General features: G+C 35.8%; 1 protein-coding gene across 2 annotated transcripts in view; it reads left to right on the top strand.

Moving 5' to 3' along the window:
- LOC131156701 (mitochondrial Rho GTPase 1-like) overlaps positions 1–18211 on the top strand; it is a 59288-nt gene that overhangs the window by 21066 nt on the left and 20011 nt on the right. The window contains exons 6-7 of one of the 2 annotated variants that reach the window (XM_058110585.1): positions 6419–6487; positions 12520–12575. In XM_058110585.1, the coding sequence (XP_057966568.1) occupies positions 6419–6487; positions 12520–12575 (125 nt within the window). The remainder of the gene's footprint in view (positions 1–6418; positions 6488–12519; positions 12576–18211) is intronic. The other variant, XM_058110586.1, reaches the window with a different exon arrangement.

The raw sequence follows: 18211 nt of genomic DNA, 5'->3' as shown, positions 1-18211 counted from the left end.
GACCGAAATTTCGAGATTTCCGTGAATTTCAAACGAAATTTTGAAAATTTCAGTTGTTTTTTTGAAATTTTCAGGAAATCATGGGGGAAAAAAATTTGGGGGGGGGGGATTTCAGTGTTGTTTTGAGTGTTTTCTGACTTTATTTTGCTTTTCCCATGTGATTGTGCAAGTTGTGCAACCCGTGAGTATATACAGTGGAAAGCTGATATTTTGCAGAGATGCTCTGCAGATTCAAGTCAATAATTGTACAAATTCATCAAAGGCTTAAGACTACGGGCTACCACTACACAATTTTTTTCTATAAATTAGCTTCATGCAGCACTAGGATACATACCTCTGGGACCTTGAGAAAAGCCTTCTTCTTCTTCCATCTTCAAACTTAAAAAAAAAAAAAATCCTAGATTCTTAATTTCTAGCTGCCTCCTGTCTCCACCTTCCAAGTTCAAACTCCAAAAAGCCCTAGCCTTTGGATCCCCTCCAGTACTCTGACCCTCGACCCTTTGCCTCTAGCCTTTGGCTTCACCCTCCACCTCCATTGTCGTTGCACACTTGCAGCCAGCAGCAAGAACTTCCATTGCTGCAATCTTCCTCTCGGCTGAGGCTCTCGCAGAGCTGCGAGCAAGAAACCGAGAGACTGGAGACTCGTCACTCGAGTCCACTGCCTCCCCCCCCCCCTCCACGAGCAGCAGCCAACATCACGAAAAAAGAAAGGGCTGAATTGAAAGGCAAATTGCTGGTTTATGTTTTAAATTCCATGTTTTAACTTATATATTTTTTTATTTACTCAAAATCTCCCTTCTCCCCAATATATATACGAGATTGCCCTCCTTTCCTATTTACCCCCTTATTCCTACATTGCTACTTGCTAGTAAATATAGTAAATAGTAACTAGTAAGTTTAGTAACTAAATAAAATTATAATAATTTACTATTATTATCTTATTATATTTTAAATTAATAAATTATTTCATTTATTAGAATATTTTAATTTCTAAAATTTATTACTTAATAGTAATTTTGTAAAAATTATCATTAATTTTGTAATTTTAATTTAATAATTTAATATTTCTCTTTATTTAGCATCAAAATATATATATGTTTTTAAAATTATAGAGTAACATTCAAATAATTTTTTTAATAATAAATTTAGGGTAATTTAACACCTAATTATTATAGCCTAGTAATTAAATAAATTAAAGTACTTATTAGCTTAATATAGTTTAAATTATTTCATTTATTGGACTAATTTAATTTCCATTATTTATTAGTAATTTTGTACATTATCATTAAATTTCATAAATTTAATTTAATATTTTAATGTTTGTCTTATTTATTAATTTTATATTGATAATAAAACATGTCAAATAATTTTCTTTTAAAATTGTTGACTAATTTAACTCCTAATTTTTGATTCATGGTAACCTTGTGAGAAAGTAATATTATCTACAAAATTGTCTGAAGGAAGAAAACAAGATCTAGCATGAGAACATGGGTACCCGATGCCCAATGTAAAGAATGGATTTATTTGCAAATACTATGGAATACAAATGAAGAGTGGTGGTGCAACAAGATTAAAAATGCACTTACCAAATTATAACCCGTAACATAATATAAAATTCTGCGCCAAAGTACCTCCAGAAGTTAAGCAGGAAATGAGAATTGTTTTAGAAAGAAAAAGAACAGTTAAGGCAAAGAAAATAGAAAGAATGGATCAAATAAAAGATGAATTGCACGGGAACTTGATGCAACCACAACAACGATGTTGACGATATTGCATACTCACCTGACATTTCCCCCTATGAAAGATCTGCATATCGTCAAGCATTCTATGTGTCAAGACAGACGGAATGGGAAAGAGACGAATGTCGTAGGTTTGCAGGTAGCCAACAAGGAGACAGTTTAGGGGTTGGTAGTAGTGGAGGACGATGTCCGATGAGGCGATCTCAAAGTGTGAGAGAGCCAAAAACAGAGCCATATATTTCAAAGCTTTCTCAATATTACAAGTCAGACCTAGCAAAACAAAAAGGCTTGAAAAATTTATTCAAAGGAGGTAAAATAAAAGAAGAAATGAATAGGTTGATTTCAAAGTTTTTTATATATGATAATGTTCCACTTAAGAAGGCAAAATCACCTCATTTTAAAAACATGGTATGGGGTTGCCAATCAGCTGGAACAGGAGTCGATCCACCGACACCCTATGAAATTAGAACAAGATACCTTGATTTAGAGGTAAAAGAAATGGAAGGCTACGTAGAAGAAGTGAAGAAAAAATGGGCCATGTATGGCTACACTGTGATGTGTGATGGATGGACAGGCCCTACAAAATTATCCATAATAAATTTCATGGTTTATTCGAAAGGAAACACAATTTTTCTAAAGTCAGTAGATGCTTCTGACAAAATAAAAAACCATGAATACATATATTCCCTATTAAAACATGTTGTGCAAGAGGTGGGAAAACAACATGTTGTCTAGGTGGTGACCAATAATGGCAGCGCCAACAAAAAAGCGGCTCTAAAATTAATGAAAAAATTCAACTTGTATTGGACTCCTTGCGCTGCCCATTGTATTGATCTCATTTTTGAGGAGATTAGAAAAAGAGAGGCAATAAGCACAATGATCTTGCAGGGGAGACAAATCACTAATTTTATATATAACCATGGATGATTGCTTGCTAAAATCAGGGAGCACTGTCAAGGGGGTATCGTGCGTCTAGGAACCACACGATTTGCTACAAACTACATTGCCCTTGATAGCCTACAAAAAAAAAAAGAGTGGGTTTAAAATCTCTATTCACATATGATGAATGGGTTGAGCATGCTCTTAGTTGAACAAAAATGGGTAGAGAAAATGAAAGCACAGTTCTTAACCATCAATTTTGGGATAGAGTGGCAAAAGTTCTTAACATTTATGAGCCTATATATCGAGTATTGTGTATAGTCGATAGTGAAGTGTGGCCAACGGTAGGAGTTGTGTTTGAAGCAATAAGGGTGATGAAAGAGACCATTGAAGTAGATGCAAGAAGTGCAAGTTGGGTTCTCAAAATAATCAATGACCGGTGGGAAAGAACCCTTGAACATCCTCTTTATGCAGCAGGTATAAAATATTTAAAAATTTCAAGAAATTCATTTATCAAATTACTTATTACATATTTATATTTTACTTTATTTGATTGATAACTTATTTTTTAAATCCAAAATGTCAATAAAAAGAAGGTGTTGGGGAAGATCCTTATTTTCTTGATGCAGTTCACAAAGTTTTTAACACCCTTGAGCCACATTCCTTTGGCCTGGATCAAATTGGAAATGAGGTATATTTTCAAAATAAAAATTTTAAAAGTAAGTCTTAATCCATGTTTAATTATTCAATAACAATGTTTTTTTAGATTATTCTATTTAAAGATGCTAAATGAAGCTTTGGAGAAGCAGCTGCTAGGGCAACCATGGCACCTGGTAAGTATTTATATATAAATGTACAATGCAAAGTTACAAACTTCAAGTACAATCTACTAAGTACTAACTTATGTTCTTAAAATATCTTGCACAGATGATTGGTGATGATGTATGGATCAAGTGCTCCAATCCTAAGGAAGTTAGCATTGTGCATTTTGTCAAAAACTACATCTTCATCAGCTTGTGAACGAAATTGGAGCACATTTTGCACTCATTCACACAAAGCAAAGAAATAGATTAGCCTACACTAGACTTCAACAGCTTGTTTTTTGTTATTACAACATGAAACTTCAAATAAGAGATATGAAGGTCGAAATGGACAAAGTGGCTGAACAAGATCCCCTGGACCTTCTTGACACATCAGTTGAATTGGGTGATGAGGATGAGTATCCACTTTTTCAGTGGATTAGACCATCCCATCTTGATGAACGAGATGGAAGTCCCCACCCACAAATGGCCAAGCATGCACGAGATGACATTGACATTGATGTTAATCAGGTGATGGTAGAAGAAGTAATATCTACTAGTGATGATTCACCAATGAATCTTGGGTCTAGATATGGATCTTCATCCACTATGCCACTGGTGGTGATGATGATAATGATGATGGCGATGCTGGTGGTGAAGGATCTAACCCCGACAGTAGCAATGGGCTAGGTGGTGATGGTGGGGACTATGGAGGAAATGAAGGATGACAAGATTATAGACCAGAAGTGGAATATATACGTCCTTCCCAACTAGAAGATGAGGGTCCACAAAGAGAAAAACGTCTAGTTGATAGGTAGTATAGTCGTAGAAAGGGAAAAGGGAAGATGCATCAAATAGAAGATTATACGTTTTCCCTTAGTATGGAATCTATGAGTATAGGAATAGAGAATGACTCTAATAGTTATAGTGGTTATGAATCTACATAGAACAACTCCTCACAATCTACATATGGCCAACCGTTTCGATATGCAAATGAGCAGGCACGACAGTATGGAAATTGGCAACCACATGCCTATGGGTATGGACAAACAGGCCAAGAATATGGGTGTATACAAATGCAAAACAATCCTATGGACATACATAACAAGTAGAACCTACAAGAAGACATCCTAGTAGACGAAGATCTTCTGGAGGAGTCTGAACAACACATGTACACCTATACTCAATATTTTGGAAATTATATGACATGGAGTGATTATTGTAAACAATATATGTCATCTTGAAATCCCAATGATAGGGATAAGAGAGAAGATTGAGCCATCAAGAATGTCCATGTGGTATTAGATCATTAAATGTATGATATTTATTGAAAATGTAGTTGTTTAAATGATAATTTGTTGCCTTAAATCATTAAAGGAATAGCTTCAAAATCATTTGAGTGTTCTTCACTTCATAGTTTGTTTCGCGATATGCAGTTTAATATACACGCGCTGCATGAGACCGCAATAGGTAGTGGAGGATCCAGCCAGTTTGATGGCTGCGATCTGTACATTAACAGTATCAGCTGAAGCTCTCTCTGTAGAGGCCATTAAGAACACCCCCATACTCTCCAATCAGCGCACACCAGTATAGTGAATGGATAACACAGAAGTTCTGGTAAATCAGGCAGCGCACACAGGCTCAGAACTCACACGCAGGCAAAGAATAGTACTCCAAATCTTAAAAGTTCCAGAACTTCAACAGGAATCTATGACCAAAAAACTGAAGATGCAGTATCCTAAGAGGAATCACTTGCATAAATAGTCTCTCACTCATCCTTTCGAAGCTGGTTTTGAGCTCATAGAGTGTAGAAGACCACACTTTTTACCACACAGAACAGGGGAGACCACAATGAAGCACCGCAGGCACTTAAGACAGCAGTGCAGATGCTCCAAAACAACCTGGCAGCAGCTAGAAGCATAGGCAGGCATAAACAGCAGCTAGAGCACCATAACAGTATCATCACTGGACTAGCAGCAGAGAAAACATCAGAACAGCAACGGAAACTGTAGGAAGTGAAATTGCTCTGATACCGTGTTGTAAATCTGAAGTAAATTGAGGAATCAAAGAAGAAAATACAGAACTCATGGTTAGAGAAGAAGAAAAGAATGATCAGCAGTTTTCCTTCGAGCTCATATGTACAGTTCCAGGAATATTCCTATTCGCTCAACCTAATTACGTAAATAACATATTTCCTTTAACAAATATATAGTACAGAGATCTCTAAGTGGCTGTCATTTAATACAATCTTGGTAGTCAGAATTCAGAAATATCAAATTGATGTATCAGAAAATATCTATCTATATATGATTTTTGAACCTTGGGTGGGACATGTGTCATTACCAGTTTTTTTTTCTTCCCCCCTTTTTTAGATTATCTTCTCTCTCTCTCAGCAGCTGGAGCCCCCTCCTTGTGAGTGGGTCCCACTGTAGGCACCAGTGGGATGTGTGTTGATAGGCCCTATTTCCACCTTTTCCCCCTCTTTTCCCTTTAAATTCTCTTTCTCTCTCAGGCTGGAGGCCCCTACGGCCCTACCCCAACCTCCTCCGATTACCTTTATATGCCTTTACATTTACATAAATTAAAATTACAAAACCAAATTCCTCACTTTCTTTATCCTCTAGTAATTATTTACACGTGCATGCATTAAAATACATACATACATGCATTAGTGCATATTATATATGTGTTTACAATATTATTTTTTTGGTAGTATCTAATTATATTGTTTTAAAATTTTTCAATGAAATGTGTAGATTCTTTTATTTTATTTTTTATTAAATTCGAATTTTTAATTCTCCTGTAATGTAGCGCACTCGCTTGCATAAAAATTGAATATACTTGAGCATATTTTGATATCTAAATGGCCATATCTACATGCTATCTTAGTTGCCATTAATTTTGTAACCTTTGCTTTTAAATTTTTTTTATTTATTTATAGTTAGCATGGTTCCAATGATAATAATTCTTTTGTTCAAAATAATTATTTTCCTCTTGTAGATCGTGGAGCTGACAAATGAAGCTGTGGAGTTTTTAAGGAGAGTCTTCATATTGTTTGACATGGATAATGTATGCATAATATTTTCATTTCTACATCTTGTGCTCATATTACTTCTAACGTATCCCTGTTTTTTAAATTTATTTCCATATTTGTGTTTGTGTGTGTGTATGTTTTATTTTTTATTTTTTCTAAAAAAAAAAAGTATTTTCATATAAGGCATACTAGTATGTGGTGCAGGGTTCAGGCAATGTTGAGAACAATGCTTATACTTGAAAACATGGGTTTGATTACTCACCAATTAATGGAAACTTTCATAGCATTTAAAGAAATCTATTGTATATGATTCTATATATTGTGCAGTTGATGGGGGAATGGTTATCATTAGAAAATCTCATAGAGATTATAAAATTTGAGTTATTATAATATTTACTGAATGTTTGCATGTCTGCAACGCACTATCCTTATTTCATCCATGGTGTTGAAATTAAATGTGTCATAATACACTAATGAATGACATTTCCTCAGGACGTATGACTACCATATAACCGAATTTTCATTAAAAAAAGAGGGGTGGCGCCATTTGCCCTGCTTTTTTTTTTTTTGGTTAACTGCATTTCACATGTTTCCTTTTATTTTGTAACTGACAAATTGTTGCTATCTCCTTCACATTAGGCAAGATAATTACATTCCGACCCATAGACCCAAATGCCATTATTCATCATCTCTATGCTTTTCCCTCTTCCTCTTTGATTCCCCTGCTTTGAATGACTTGGAAATTTGAATCAGAGAATTTCCTCACTAGCCATCCCTGTGGTGGAGCCATATAATGCTTACCGTGCAGAGACAGACTCCACCATAGACATGTTACTAACTTGTCAATAAGCAGTTCATGCCTGGCAAACCTAGAAGTTCAACCTGAAAATGATTCCTTGAACCTAAAAGGAGGACAAGCAGTTCTTTAAGGGAAAAAAAAAACTTAAATAAAAAAGGGAATAAATAACAAAATGCAATAACCTATCACAATTGACAAAGAAAAAAACTTGGTCAAGACATTACCATAATGATTAATTGAACATTTTCGTTGGCTAACTCACGATGACCTTTCGTCAACTTACTCTTACCATTATCCAACCTAACTTCGTTTTCTCTTAGAGGTGACAATGGCAAGCCCATCTTATCTATCAGTTATCGAGCTTCAATATCCTCCTCTCTCACCTTCTTTTCAGTGGAGGCAGGAAATGGTAAACTGGCATCCCCTTTGAGTTAAGGTGCTTTTTTTTTTTTTTGGATAAAAAGAAATTTATTGGTGAGAAAAAAAGTAAGAAATGTCCTCCGAAATCAAAAGTACAAAACAAAGCACCAGAAAACAAATAATTACAAATCAGCTCAACCCATCACTGCTGTAAATCTGCCATAGGTAAATGGTGGAAGAAACCATTCACCAAAGCCAATAGTGATGCAGGAAACAGCAGTCTATTCCATAGAAAGTTAAGAGGATTGGCCAAGCGCTTAAAAATTGTGGCACTTCTCTCCATCACAGTACTCCAGGAGATTCCCATAATTGAACATTGCCACTAAATTTTTGTCTGACTTCCCTTGACATCATAGAAAAAAACATCTCCAACGAGAGGGGGGGGGGGGGTGGGTTGCCCAATTCTCTCCAAAATTTCCAAACAATTTACTCAAAATCTTCCAAGAGAAATGGCAATGTAAGAACAAGTGTGAACATGTCTCTCCACTCCTAAATCTAAGGACACACACATAAAGCGAACAAACACTTGTTAGATCTATGTCTACGAAGCAAGTCATTTGTATTAATTTTTTCCAAAAATGCTGACCACATAAAGGCATTAACCTTAAAAATATCTTTAGCTTTCCAAATGAATAAGTGGCCAAAGCATTTGGAATATGAGTCAAGTGAGAAAAGAAGATTTACAAGAAAAACTCCCAAAAGGATCTAAAGCCTAAACTCTCTTGCCACTCCCAACTGAAGAGAGTGAATCACATTGATCAAAGGGGCAAGCTTGGTGGTCTCTCTCGCATTAAGGTTTCCAACAAAATGAAAATCCTAATAATGGCCACTCTTTTGCAAGGGGAAGAAAGTAGAGATAGGGGAATCATGAAAAGAAGATGATTGAAAGAGGTGAGGATTACATGATAGGGAAAGGAGCCTCCCCAAGCCAATTATCCTCCCAAAAGCAAATTCACCCCCCCCCCCCTCCCCCCAAAAAAAAAAAAAATACCACCACTATGCCAAACATGAGGGAAAAAAGAGTGATACATCTGAGACACAAATTTCCAAGGATTCAAATAGGTAATATCAGTTCCAAATGTAGCATATGATCCTTTTTGAAGAAGTCCAAATTTATTGCGGATTAACTTGTGCCAAAGAGAGTAAGTTTCTAAAGGGAAGTGTGACAACCACTCCTCACCAAGAACATGTTTTTGGACACCGAATTACCAAGGCCCAAACATTCTTCCCTTTTGGGCCTTCTTATTGTTCTAACTAAGAAGATGATCTCTATCACATAGTCGTAGCATTCTTTTTACGGATTTTTCGATTGGTGGGCATCCCTAGGCTTTGAGGAACTTGAGAAGGCTGCAACTTTTGGATTGCCATGATTCAACCATTTTTTTTTCCTAGTTGTCCTTTGTAAAGATGAATTCCTTTTTCTACATCCTTGGCATAGGATGCAACCTTATCAAGGGATTTGAAGCATCAGTTATTGAGCTTGATTCGGATGTCATACCTTAGTCATTCCATGCACCTCATGACTGGCTATGGTTCTCTCATCAAATTGGCATCGAGCAAGGAGGTGGTGAAATTCTCAGGTGTATGTGTCGATGTCCTTGCTATGTTGAGTCAATGAATTCAAATGGGAGTAGACTTCAGGGTCATAGTTTATTGACATGAACTTTTGCATCAGCAGCTGCTTCATCTGAATCTACGAGGTTATGAGACCCCAGTTGGCACTAGTGCTGTGACTTGATATTACCCACCAAGTGCTGGCATAACCCTTTAAACAGGGTATGGCTAGGTAAACTTTATCTGCAACCTGAGGATCCAAATAATCAGAAATGTTCTTTAACTAGATAAACTACTCATAGAGTTCATATGGCTCACCTTTCCCATTGAAATTGGGCAGTGTGACCTAGATTCCATAGTCAGGGCATTGAGTATGGTGACAAAAGCTCCCAACATGTGGTCGTGGGAATCACTTGTTGGTGAAAGAAGCCGAGCCAGAGGTATGAGTATGATCAACCACTCCTTCTCCTCTTATCTGGGCATGCAAGTTAACATGTTGGAGAGTATTTCAATCACATTTGATTATAGTTCAGGCACACTACATTTAAATTAGTTTGTTGACAAAATTCTAGACTAAAAAAATGGGATCCTTGAATTACTTTTTGAAATCGAGTTACCTTGATCTTGTTCAAGGTCTGTATTGTCATAAATGAATTGTTTTTTTTGATAGAAAAAGAAATTCATTAGACAAAGAAAGAATGAACAATCAGGAGAGGACATCTCCTTAACGAAATCTGAGAATCCCCAGAAGAAACAAAAAAGGAAAACACATAAAAAGCAGCAAACTCAATTCAGCACTCCCTTAGAAGGACTTCCAATCTGGCTGAACATCTGCCGAGCCCATTCTCTTAAAATTTCCATTGCCCACACACCACAAAGAAGCCATAAAAAGCACTGTCACCCACACCAACCAATATGGAATCTTCTTCTTTGAAAAAATACCTTGATTGCATTCCTTCCACAAGCCCCACAGCACTGCAAATAAAGCACAATTCCATGAAGCAATACCTTACTTCCTCCTTCCAAACCCACAAAAGATATTGCCAAGAACACCTCTACTGTTCTCGGACAAACCCAGATTTCTCCAAAATAGTTAATAACTTATTCCAAACCTTTCATGCAAAATCACAATGCAAGGAAAGATGAGAAACAAATTTTGAACAATCAAAACAAAGCATACATATATTACGGGATAGTGCCTTTAAAGGTCTCCTCATCTGCAGCAATTCATTAGTATTTATTCTATTAAGCCCAAGCTGCCCAACCAACCAAAGAAACTGTATGGTGGATTTTGATCTTCCAAATTACTTTGTAGAGTGGAAAGCAATGATTGGTACCAACCAAGAAATCAAAGAAAGCTTTACACGGAAAAAAATCTGTGGAATCCAACAACCAAGATTTACAAAAAATCAAAGGAAAAATGTTTTTGATATGTTGGATGAGACAAGATTGTTGGGATCCAAAGATGTTGATAGACCCATGGATCCAGCATACAAACTCTTGCCCGATGAGGGTGAATTTTGCTGTCATGGATGGACATTTTGGGAAGTTCAATTATCTTCCAGTCATTCGGCCATATATTTCTTTTGAATTAAGTGTTGTTAGTTCCCCAATTCTCCCTGAACATGTTATTCGTATCGTGAGATATCTAAAAGGTGTGCCTGAAAGAGGTCTCTTGTAACATGATCTGGGTCATACTGATGTTTACATGCACATATGGGATTACCTGTTGATGAAAGATCCTTGAATGACAGTATGTGTTTGTTGCTGGCAACTTGGTTTGTTGCAAGAGTAAGAAGCAAATTGTAGTTGTACAGTCAGGTGAAAAGTCCTATGGAACTAATATCCATGTTACATATGAATTGATTCTGGTTAAAAGATATGCTGGAAGAACCTGGGTTTCAGGATTTACAGCCCTATGGAGTTGATGTGTGATAATCAAGCTGCTGTTCATATCACTTCAGATCCAGCTTTTCTTTGGAGAACCAGACGCTTTTAAGTTGATTGCCACCTTGTTAAGCTTGAGAAGAATCTGACTCTAATCGCTTTTCAAGTCTGAATATTTGACTTTTTTTTTGGGGGTGTGGGTGGTGTTGACGGGGTTGTGATGGTTGCCTTCTAACAAGCTAGGAGCATGTGATGTACATGCTCCAGTTATCAGAAATTCTTGAACAAGTAGTATCATAAATTATGAGCATCATATGTTATGTGTCTCAAATTTTTGCAACAGAGAAATTACTGATTATAATTTTTAAGTTCTACTATTTGATAAATATTTTTATGTATTAAATTTTAAATATAAAAGTAAATAACTTTGTATATAAATTTTTTAAATATTATTTAGTAGTAATCTCATGCAATGCATGTGTCTACACACACCAAGCCACCCACACACACACACAGAGGCTTGAACACCAAATAACTTGCTAGTAAGCTTTTATGATAAAGAGTTTACTTGGTTGAACATTAATATTTCAATAATAATGACATGTGAACTCAACTTTCATTCATTCGTTTGTGTAGAATTTTCTTAACCCATAGATGGGACAGTACACATATAGATCATGCTACTCACAGCCCATTATTTATATACAGAAAGAGAGAGACAGAGAGAGAGATATACATTGCCTTCCACTTCATACACAAATGTCAGCCATAGATTAGAACCTAAAAAGGAAACTCAGAGAGATCCAAAATGCTCTACTGATTCACTATTACACTACATGATTATTACTGTGCTAACGTAACCCAACAAAGTAGTATCTCCCAAATATTGAACTTTTGAATTAGACAACTGAAATTGATGCTTTTGACTACCAAATAAACTAATTGATACATGTCCATATGACCTATACCATTATAATGCAAGAAAAATGACCAAAAAGATCCCAAATTTTTATTGTTGTTAATGTGCTTTGTATCATTTGGCATATGTGTTTACCTTTGGGGTAAAATTACTGATGATGAATGAGCGCCTAGTCCTTTTCTGTCCACCCGCACTTTTTCCTCTAAAAAAAAAGAACTATTTCAGATTTCCCTCTTGCGTCAACCCCTTAAAACTAACAATATGAGAAAGCATATTATTTTGAAATAAATGGGATTTTATTTTTCATTTTTTAGCTTTATTTTCGTTGTTATGATAAGTTAGATTCAGTATTGACTGCTGGTTCTTGGCTATTGTTTGTTGGTGCACATGGTTGGATTATTGCATAAATGAAGACTTCTGTGCCTTTTTGATGATAATTAATCCATAGTCTCTTAATTTCTGAATGTGCTAACCTTGGCATATAATAGGATGGGGCCCTCCAACGTTCTGAGCTTGAAGATCTATTTTCAACTGCACCAGAAAGGTGAAATCAGATTTCTGAGCAGCAATTTTATCAGTCATGCTTTTTCAGTATCACATATATTTTTTGTTCTGCTCTTGCACAATTGTTGCCTTTTTCCATACAAGGTGAATTGATTTCTGTAAGGGGCTTTTTTTATCAATGTTTTCCTTCATTAGTTGCATTATATATTTTTCTGTTGTGTACTGTATAGTTTTGTTTACGGTTGTTGCTTTTGCTCATCCAATGGAGGCAGCACTACTGTTGCCTTTTAAACCATGTTTCTTTCATAACCTGAAGGCTGCAAACAAAGAATGGTTATTCTTAATTAAAAAAGCATGCATTTGTGGGTGGAAATTTTTTATGAAGTTTGCTAGCAAATTGCATGCAGTGCTTGTATTCCTTTTTCGCTTGCATTGTGGAAGTCATGCACTCATGCTTGGTATTCCTTCTTCGAATGTCAGTTGAATTAATTTTAGACAAATTTCATGATTCTTGATGGTAAATGTTGAACTATTCCTCATGCAAATGTTGTTGTATTATTTTGATACAAACTTCCTCCTGTTTAATGGTTAATGTTGAACTATCATTGTGAAATCATTATATACAGTGTTATTACCTGCCAGACAAGCTTTGAACTTTCAATCCTAAAGGTTTACATATTTCTGCATTTGATAGTTGTTGGAATAAGGGTTCATATTTGACTGAATTTTGAATTTAGGAAGATAATTTGTGCAAAAAGTAATTTATAATTAGTAAAAAGCCTTATGGATTCTTTTTGGGGGTAAGATTTGCAAATGTTGGTCTTTTGTTTTCGTCCTTTGGAGGATGTCCTGTCCTCCTTATTTTGTATTTCTTCTCTCTTCTAGGGAAAATCTTTTTTTCTATTGAAAAAATGTAATTGTTGATTGGACGTCCGTTGGCTAGTTTTAGATTTTGCAAATCTATCTATATGGCAAATAGGGGTCAACAAAAAATGTGTATGCATCTACACACAATGACCTATTATTTTTTTGTATGTTTTTATCCATATGATTATGTTATTTAGTTGCTTCTATGTTTGTTTAATGATCATACAACTCTTGTTTAGTATCATCTCATGGATTAGATCGTTTGGCTTGATTATTGGTGCCTGTGAAGCAGAGTCAAATTCGAAGTCCTAGTATATGTTAGCGGCGTAGATTGTAAAATTGTTTTTATTCTCTTGTTGAGCAAGAAGTAAAAAAATTGACGAAAGTTGAGCACCGCCAATCTGCATATTCTCTTCTTTTGTATTTGTATTTTTGGTCAGTGGATCTCCAATCCCCCCCACCCCACCTTTCCTAAAATCTGTTAGGTCATGATTACTGTACTTTTAAGACTTCCTAAATATCATTATATTCAAGGTCTTAAATTTTGATTTGACTAAAATTTCGAAGCTCTACGATATCGATGAACTTTTTGATTTAGATGTCATTTTCGATTTTGTTTTGAAAAAATGGTCGAAATTACTAGTAAAGCATGGAGTTCTTTGTGGAACTTTAGAAATGGTAAATAGACATAATAATGTAAGTTTTAGGATAACATATTACACATTAAGTACATCTATGTTGTGTGAGTTGTAGTAGTTGTAATGTATTAAATGCATACTCAGTTGACATAAATGAAATTCATGAATCAATTAAATGTTAAAGGTAAATAAAATGTTGTTGTAATTTTGACTTTTCATATAATTTCAATAGTCCTAGTAATATTCTTTTGTTTTAATAAAAGAAAAATAATTTAAGAGAGAAATTTCACTTTGCATCTAAATATCACATTTGAATTCCAAGGGACTTCATTGCATAGTTAACATTTTGGCATGTTTCTCTAAAATTTTGAGATTTCGATAAATTTTGGGTGATTCATAAAATTTGACGGAACTTAGGTGAATTGGAAATCAGCTGCAATTTCAATTTCAAGATTGATGGAAAGTGAAAATTTCAAGGGAAAAAATGTTGACAATTTCATGGAAATGTAAGACCGTAATTTTACTAGTGTTGTCACCCCATTTTTTTTTTTTTTTGGGTCAATTGATAGGCTTATCCCAAATTTTGAACCTATGACCTCCCATGATCAAAACCATTGGGATCTCTCCACTACCAATTTTTGGGTTAGAGGCCTATTTGTTAGGCTATATTGAACAAGGGAGACTTTGGCAAGTTTTGAAGGTTTCCCATGATTAAACTTATGTCCTTCATTTTTTGGGTCCATCAAGAAGCTTTTTATGATTTGACTAGGATATAAAAGAAGGGGCTATTCCATGTTTTGAACATGAGACCATCCATGACTTTTGGATCTCCATCAGGACAAGGTTAGAATGAATTAAAGCTTCCTTATGATGATGTTCAATATATTTTTTACTTTTATTGGCAATTGACTAATAATGATGGAAATTCAGCTCTATGAAGACAATTAATGCAGGGGCAGTATCAAGGATCTGCAGCCATGGGATAGATTAGAAGAAAGTGAAGAGAGAGTAAGGAAGGGGAAGGGTGGAGATTGGAGATACAAGGGGGAAACTCACGTTCACTTTAATTCAAATGTAACAACAACTGCGTACAACATGGCTTTCACACAATTTATAAGAAAGCCTCTTCACATGAAATTACATAACAAACCCCTAAAACTAAATTACGTTACAAACATACCCCTGGAGTGCGCAAATACTACAAACAAGTCCCCAACAAATATAATCCTAATACAAGCAAACTAAATACGCATAATTAAACAACTAACTAAGAAGTAAGCACATTTGGGTTGAGGACCAAATAAACCATTGATCCTATTCTTAGACATAGGCCTCCAAATTGGGTCATAATGATCCACCCAAATACCCGCTTCATGTCCTACATCAATTCCCTCCTTCCGGAAAGAACTCGATTCCATCAAGTTGGGAAAGTACCAAGGAGCCCATCACCATGAATTAAATCTTCTCGTTTCAGAAGAAAGGAACCAATGGTATGCTTCAACTTGGTGAGTAGGAGAATTCATGATGGCATCAACTTATACTTCTTGTTGTCAGTGGAGAGGGAATAAGAATTATCGTACCCATCATGCTTAACCTTCCCATCAAATAACCATGGATGACCCAAAAGGATATGAAAAATTTTCAGAGGAAGGATATCACATTGCGTTGTCTCCACAATGGAACCAATTTGGAGTCAAGTGTTAAGAATTTTGGTAAAATGAAAGACCTAACACAATGATAGGTCTCTCGCTCTATTTATAGTACACATAAAATACATTCTAGTGGCCATAATGCTCTTACTAACTCTCCCTTATTAAACTAACACTAACGCACTAATGATACTAAATGACTAAGATAACCATTAACTCTCCCCCTCAAGCTGGAGCATAGAAATTATATGCTCCTAGTTTGTTACAAATAAATTTAACACATGCACCCCTCAAAGATTTGGTAAACAAAGAAGCAAGCTGCATATTGGACTTCACATAAGTGGTGGTAATGAACTTCTGCACAAGTTTCTCTAGAACAAAGTGGCAATCAACTTAAATGTGTTTTGTTTGCTCATGGAAAACCGAGTTGGAGGCAATATGAATAGAAACTTGATTATCACTCATAAACTCCATAGAATGAGAATGTGGGAAACCCAATTCTTTCAACATGTTTTTTCAACCTAACAAGCACACATGTAGTGTGAGCCATGACCCTATACTTTGACTCAACACTTGACCTAGCCATTACAGTTTCGACGCAAATAGGTATAGGAATATAAGAAAAACTCAGAAATAACGACTAAGGTTTCAGAATAGTATTTTAGCAACATTTCTTGATTCAAATAACTACTAAATCCGTAAAATAATAAAGAGATAGACTGTTGTGAACTTCAGTTCAGCAAATAAGATAATTTCCAGTCACAACAGCAACTTAATCGTCAAATTAGTACCTGTTTTGAAACTGTTTCATAATGGTTACAGCGGCTTTCTGCTAGCCTCTTACACCTTTAGCTGCGATGGAGGGATTTGTAGGCACTGGAAGGTCGAATCTTCAAAAACCTAGCCTCCAATTCTTCACAATCCTAGCTGGTCTGGAGCTGAGCTCTGGAGAAAAATATTCTCGAAGATAAAATGCCAAAAATCTCCTGGAAAAGTGGCTGAAGACTCCTATCTATGCTAGGCTAAGGCTTCCAAGAAAAGCCAACTCCTATTTTGCACATATCCCCCTCTAAAAAATACTTGGCTTCTAAAGCCTTACCAAAAAATTACTCCCATCTCAAAAATACACCTAGATATTACAAAATGACCCCAAGCTAATTTGACCAAAATGACCATAGCACTCAAAAATAGCAACACTTTATGCACGCAGAAAACTAAACAAAGACTGCTGATTGCATTATTCCCCCTTCTTATAAAGAACTTGCCTCTGCATGAGTTGTCATCTTGGTTGTCTGACACACATCAGGGTCAATCTTCATGAATTCCTCCTCACTGATCCATGAATTCTTATAATCAGGTGCCAAGCCATTTTGCCAAGAATCTGAAATAAATTCCAGTCCTATTCTTCACCTCTTGTGCATGTACGATAGCCTCAATTTTTTCCTGCCTTGCTAGAAGTGACTTTGGCGGAGTTCTTGCACTCAACACTTTTTATATCACCATGGAATGGGTACAAACCAGCTGCATTAAAGGTTGGTGATATATCCAAGCCATGAGGTAGTTAAAATTCGTAGGCATTTTCACCAAATTTGCGCATAACTTTCCATGGCCCAATCTTTCAACTTTTCAACTTGTGGTAAGCACGGAAATCTCTCTTTCTAAAGGAAAACCATCACCTAGTCACCCACCTGATACTCTTTAAACTGCCTATGTTGATTAGAAGCTTCCTTGTAGAGTTGGTTCATACATCTTGACATCATTCAGTAGATTCTTCTATTTGTTTATCTAGGACTATTGACGGTCATGCTTTCGTTTCCACATGACTAGAAATCTGAAGTGATCATCATTTTTTCTTCTAATTTCTTGCACCTCTATTGCCCTTTTTACCACATCTTCTCCTTTGCAGGTAACCATTTTTGAAATTATCTTGGTTTGAAATTCATCTCTTTGACTGCAGTTCATAGCTTTGTTGTCCACGCATATTCTCTGAGTTCCATCCTTCTTATGAGTAAGGCTGGTACGACACTAGGACTTAGGCCTTCTGGAATAAATCCCTTTCTAAGAAGTTCACTAACTTGCTTTTGAAGCTCTTCTTGCACCTTGGGCTCATTCTATAATGGGGAAAATTAGGTAATGGAGCACCTTGTAAAGGATTAAATTTGGGGAGTACATCAGTTAACACATCTAGCATCACATTTTTGAACTTATTAAGGATCTTCTTTGACATCATTTGGAAAATCCAACTGCAGCTTCCCTATTGTTTAAAAGAGGACATAAATCAGCTCACTTTCCATACTTTGAGAAAAATCCCTTTTATTTAAGAGAGCAAGTGAACAACTATTTTCTTGCCTCTTAACATTAATCATCCTTCATGGGTTTTAGAGCAAGATTCTTCTTTCTCTTACCCCCGTTCACAAAAACTGAATTGTATATTCCTGCTACTATCATGGAGTGTGCCTGTCATATTGCCAAGGTTGCCCAAGAAGAGTATGACATGCAGCCATGAGAGCCACATCACAATA

The sequence above is a fragment of the Malania oleifera genome, chromosome 5, assembly GCF_029873635.1.
Source record: "Malania oleifera isolate guangnan ecotype guangnan chromosome 5, ASM2987363v1, whole genome shotgun sequence".
NCBI lineage: Eukaryota > Viridiplantae > Streptophyta > Magnoliopsida > Santalales > Ximeniaceae > Malania > Malania oleifera.
The sequence above is the reverse complement of the archived record's forward strand: the minus strand, read 5'-3'. Positions and strand labels throughout refer to the sequence as shown.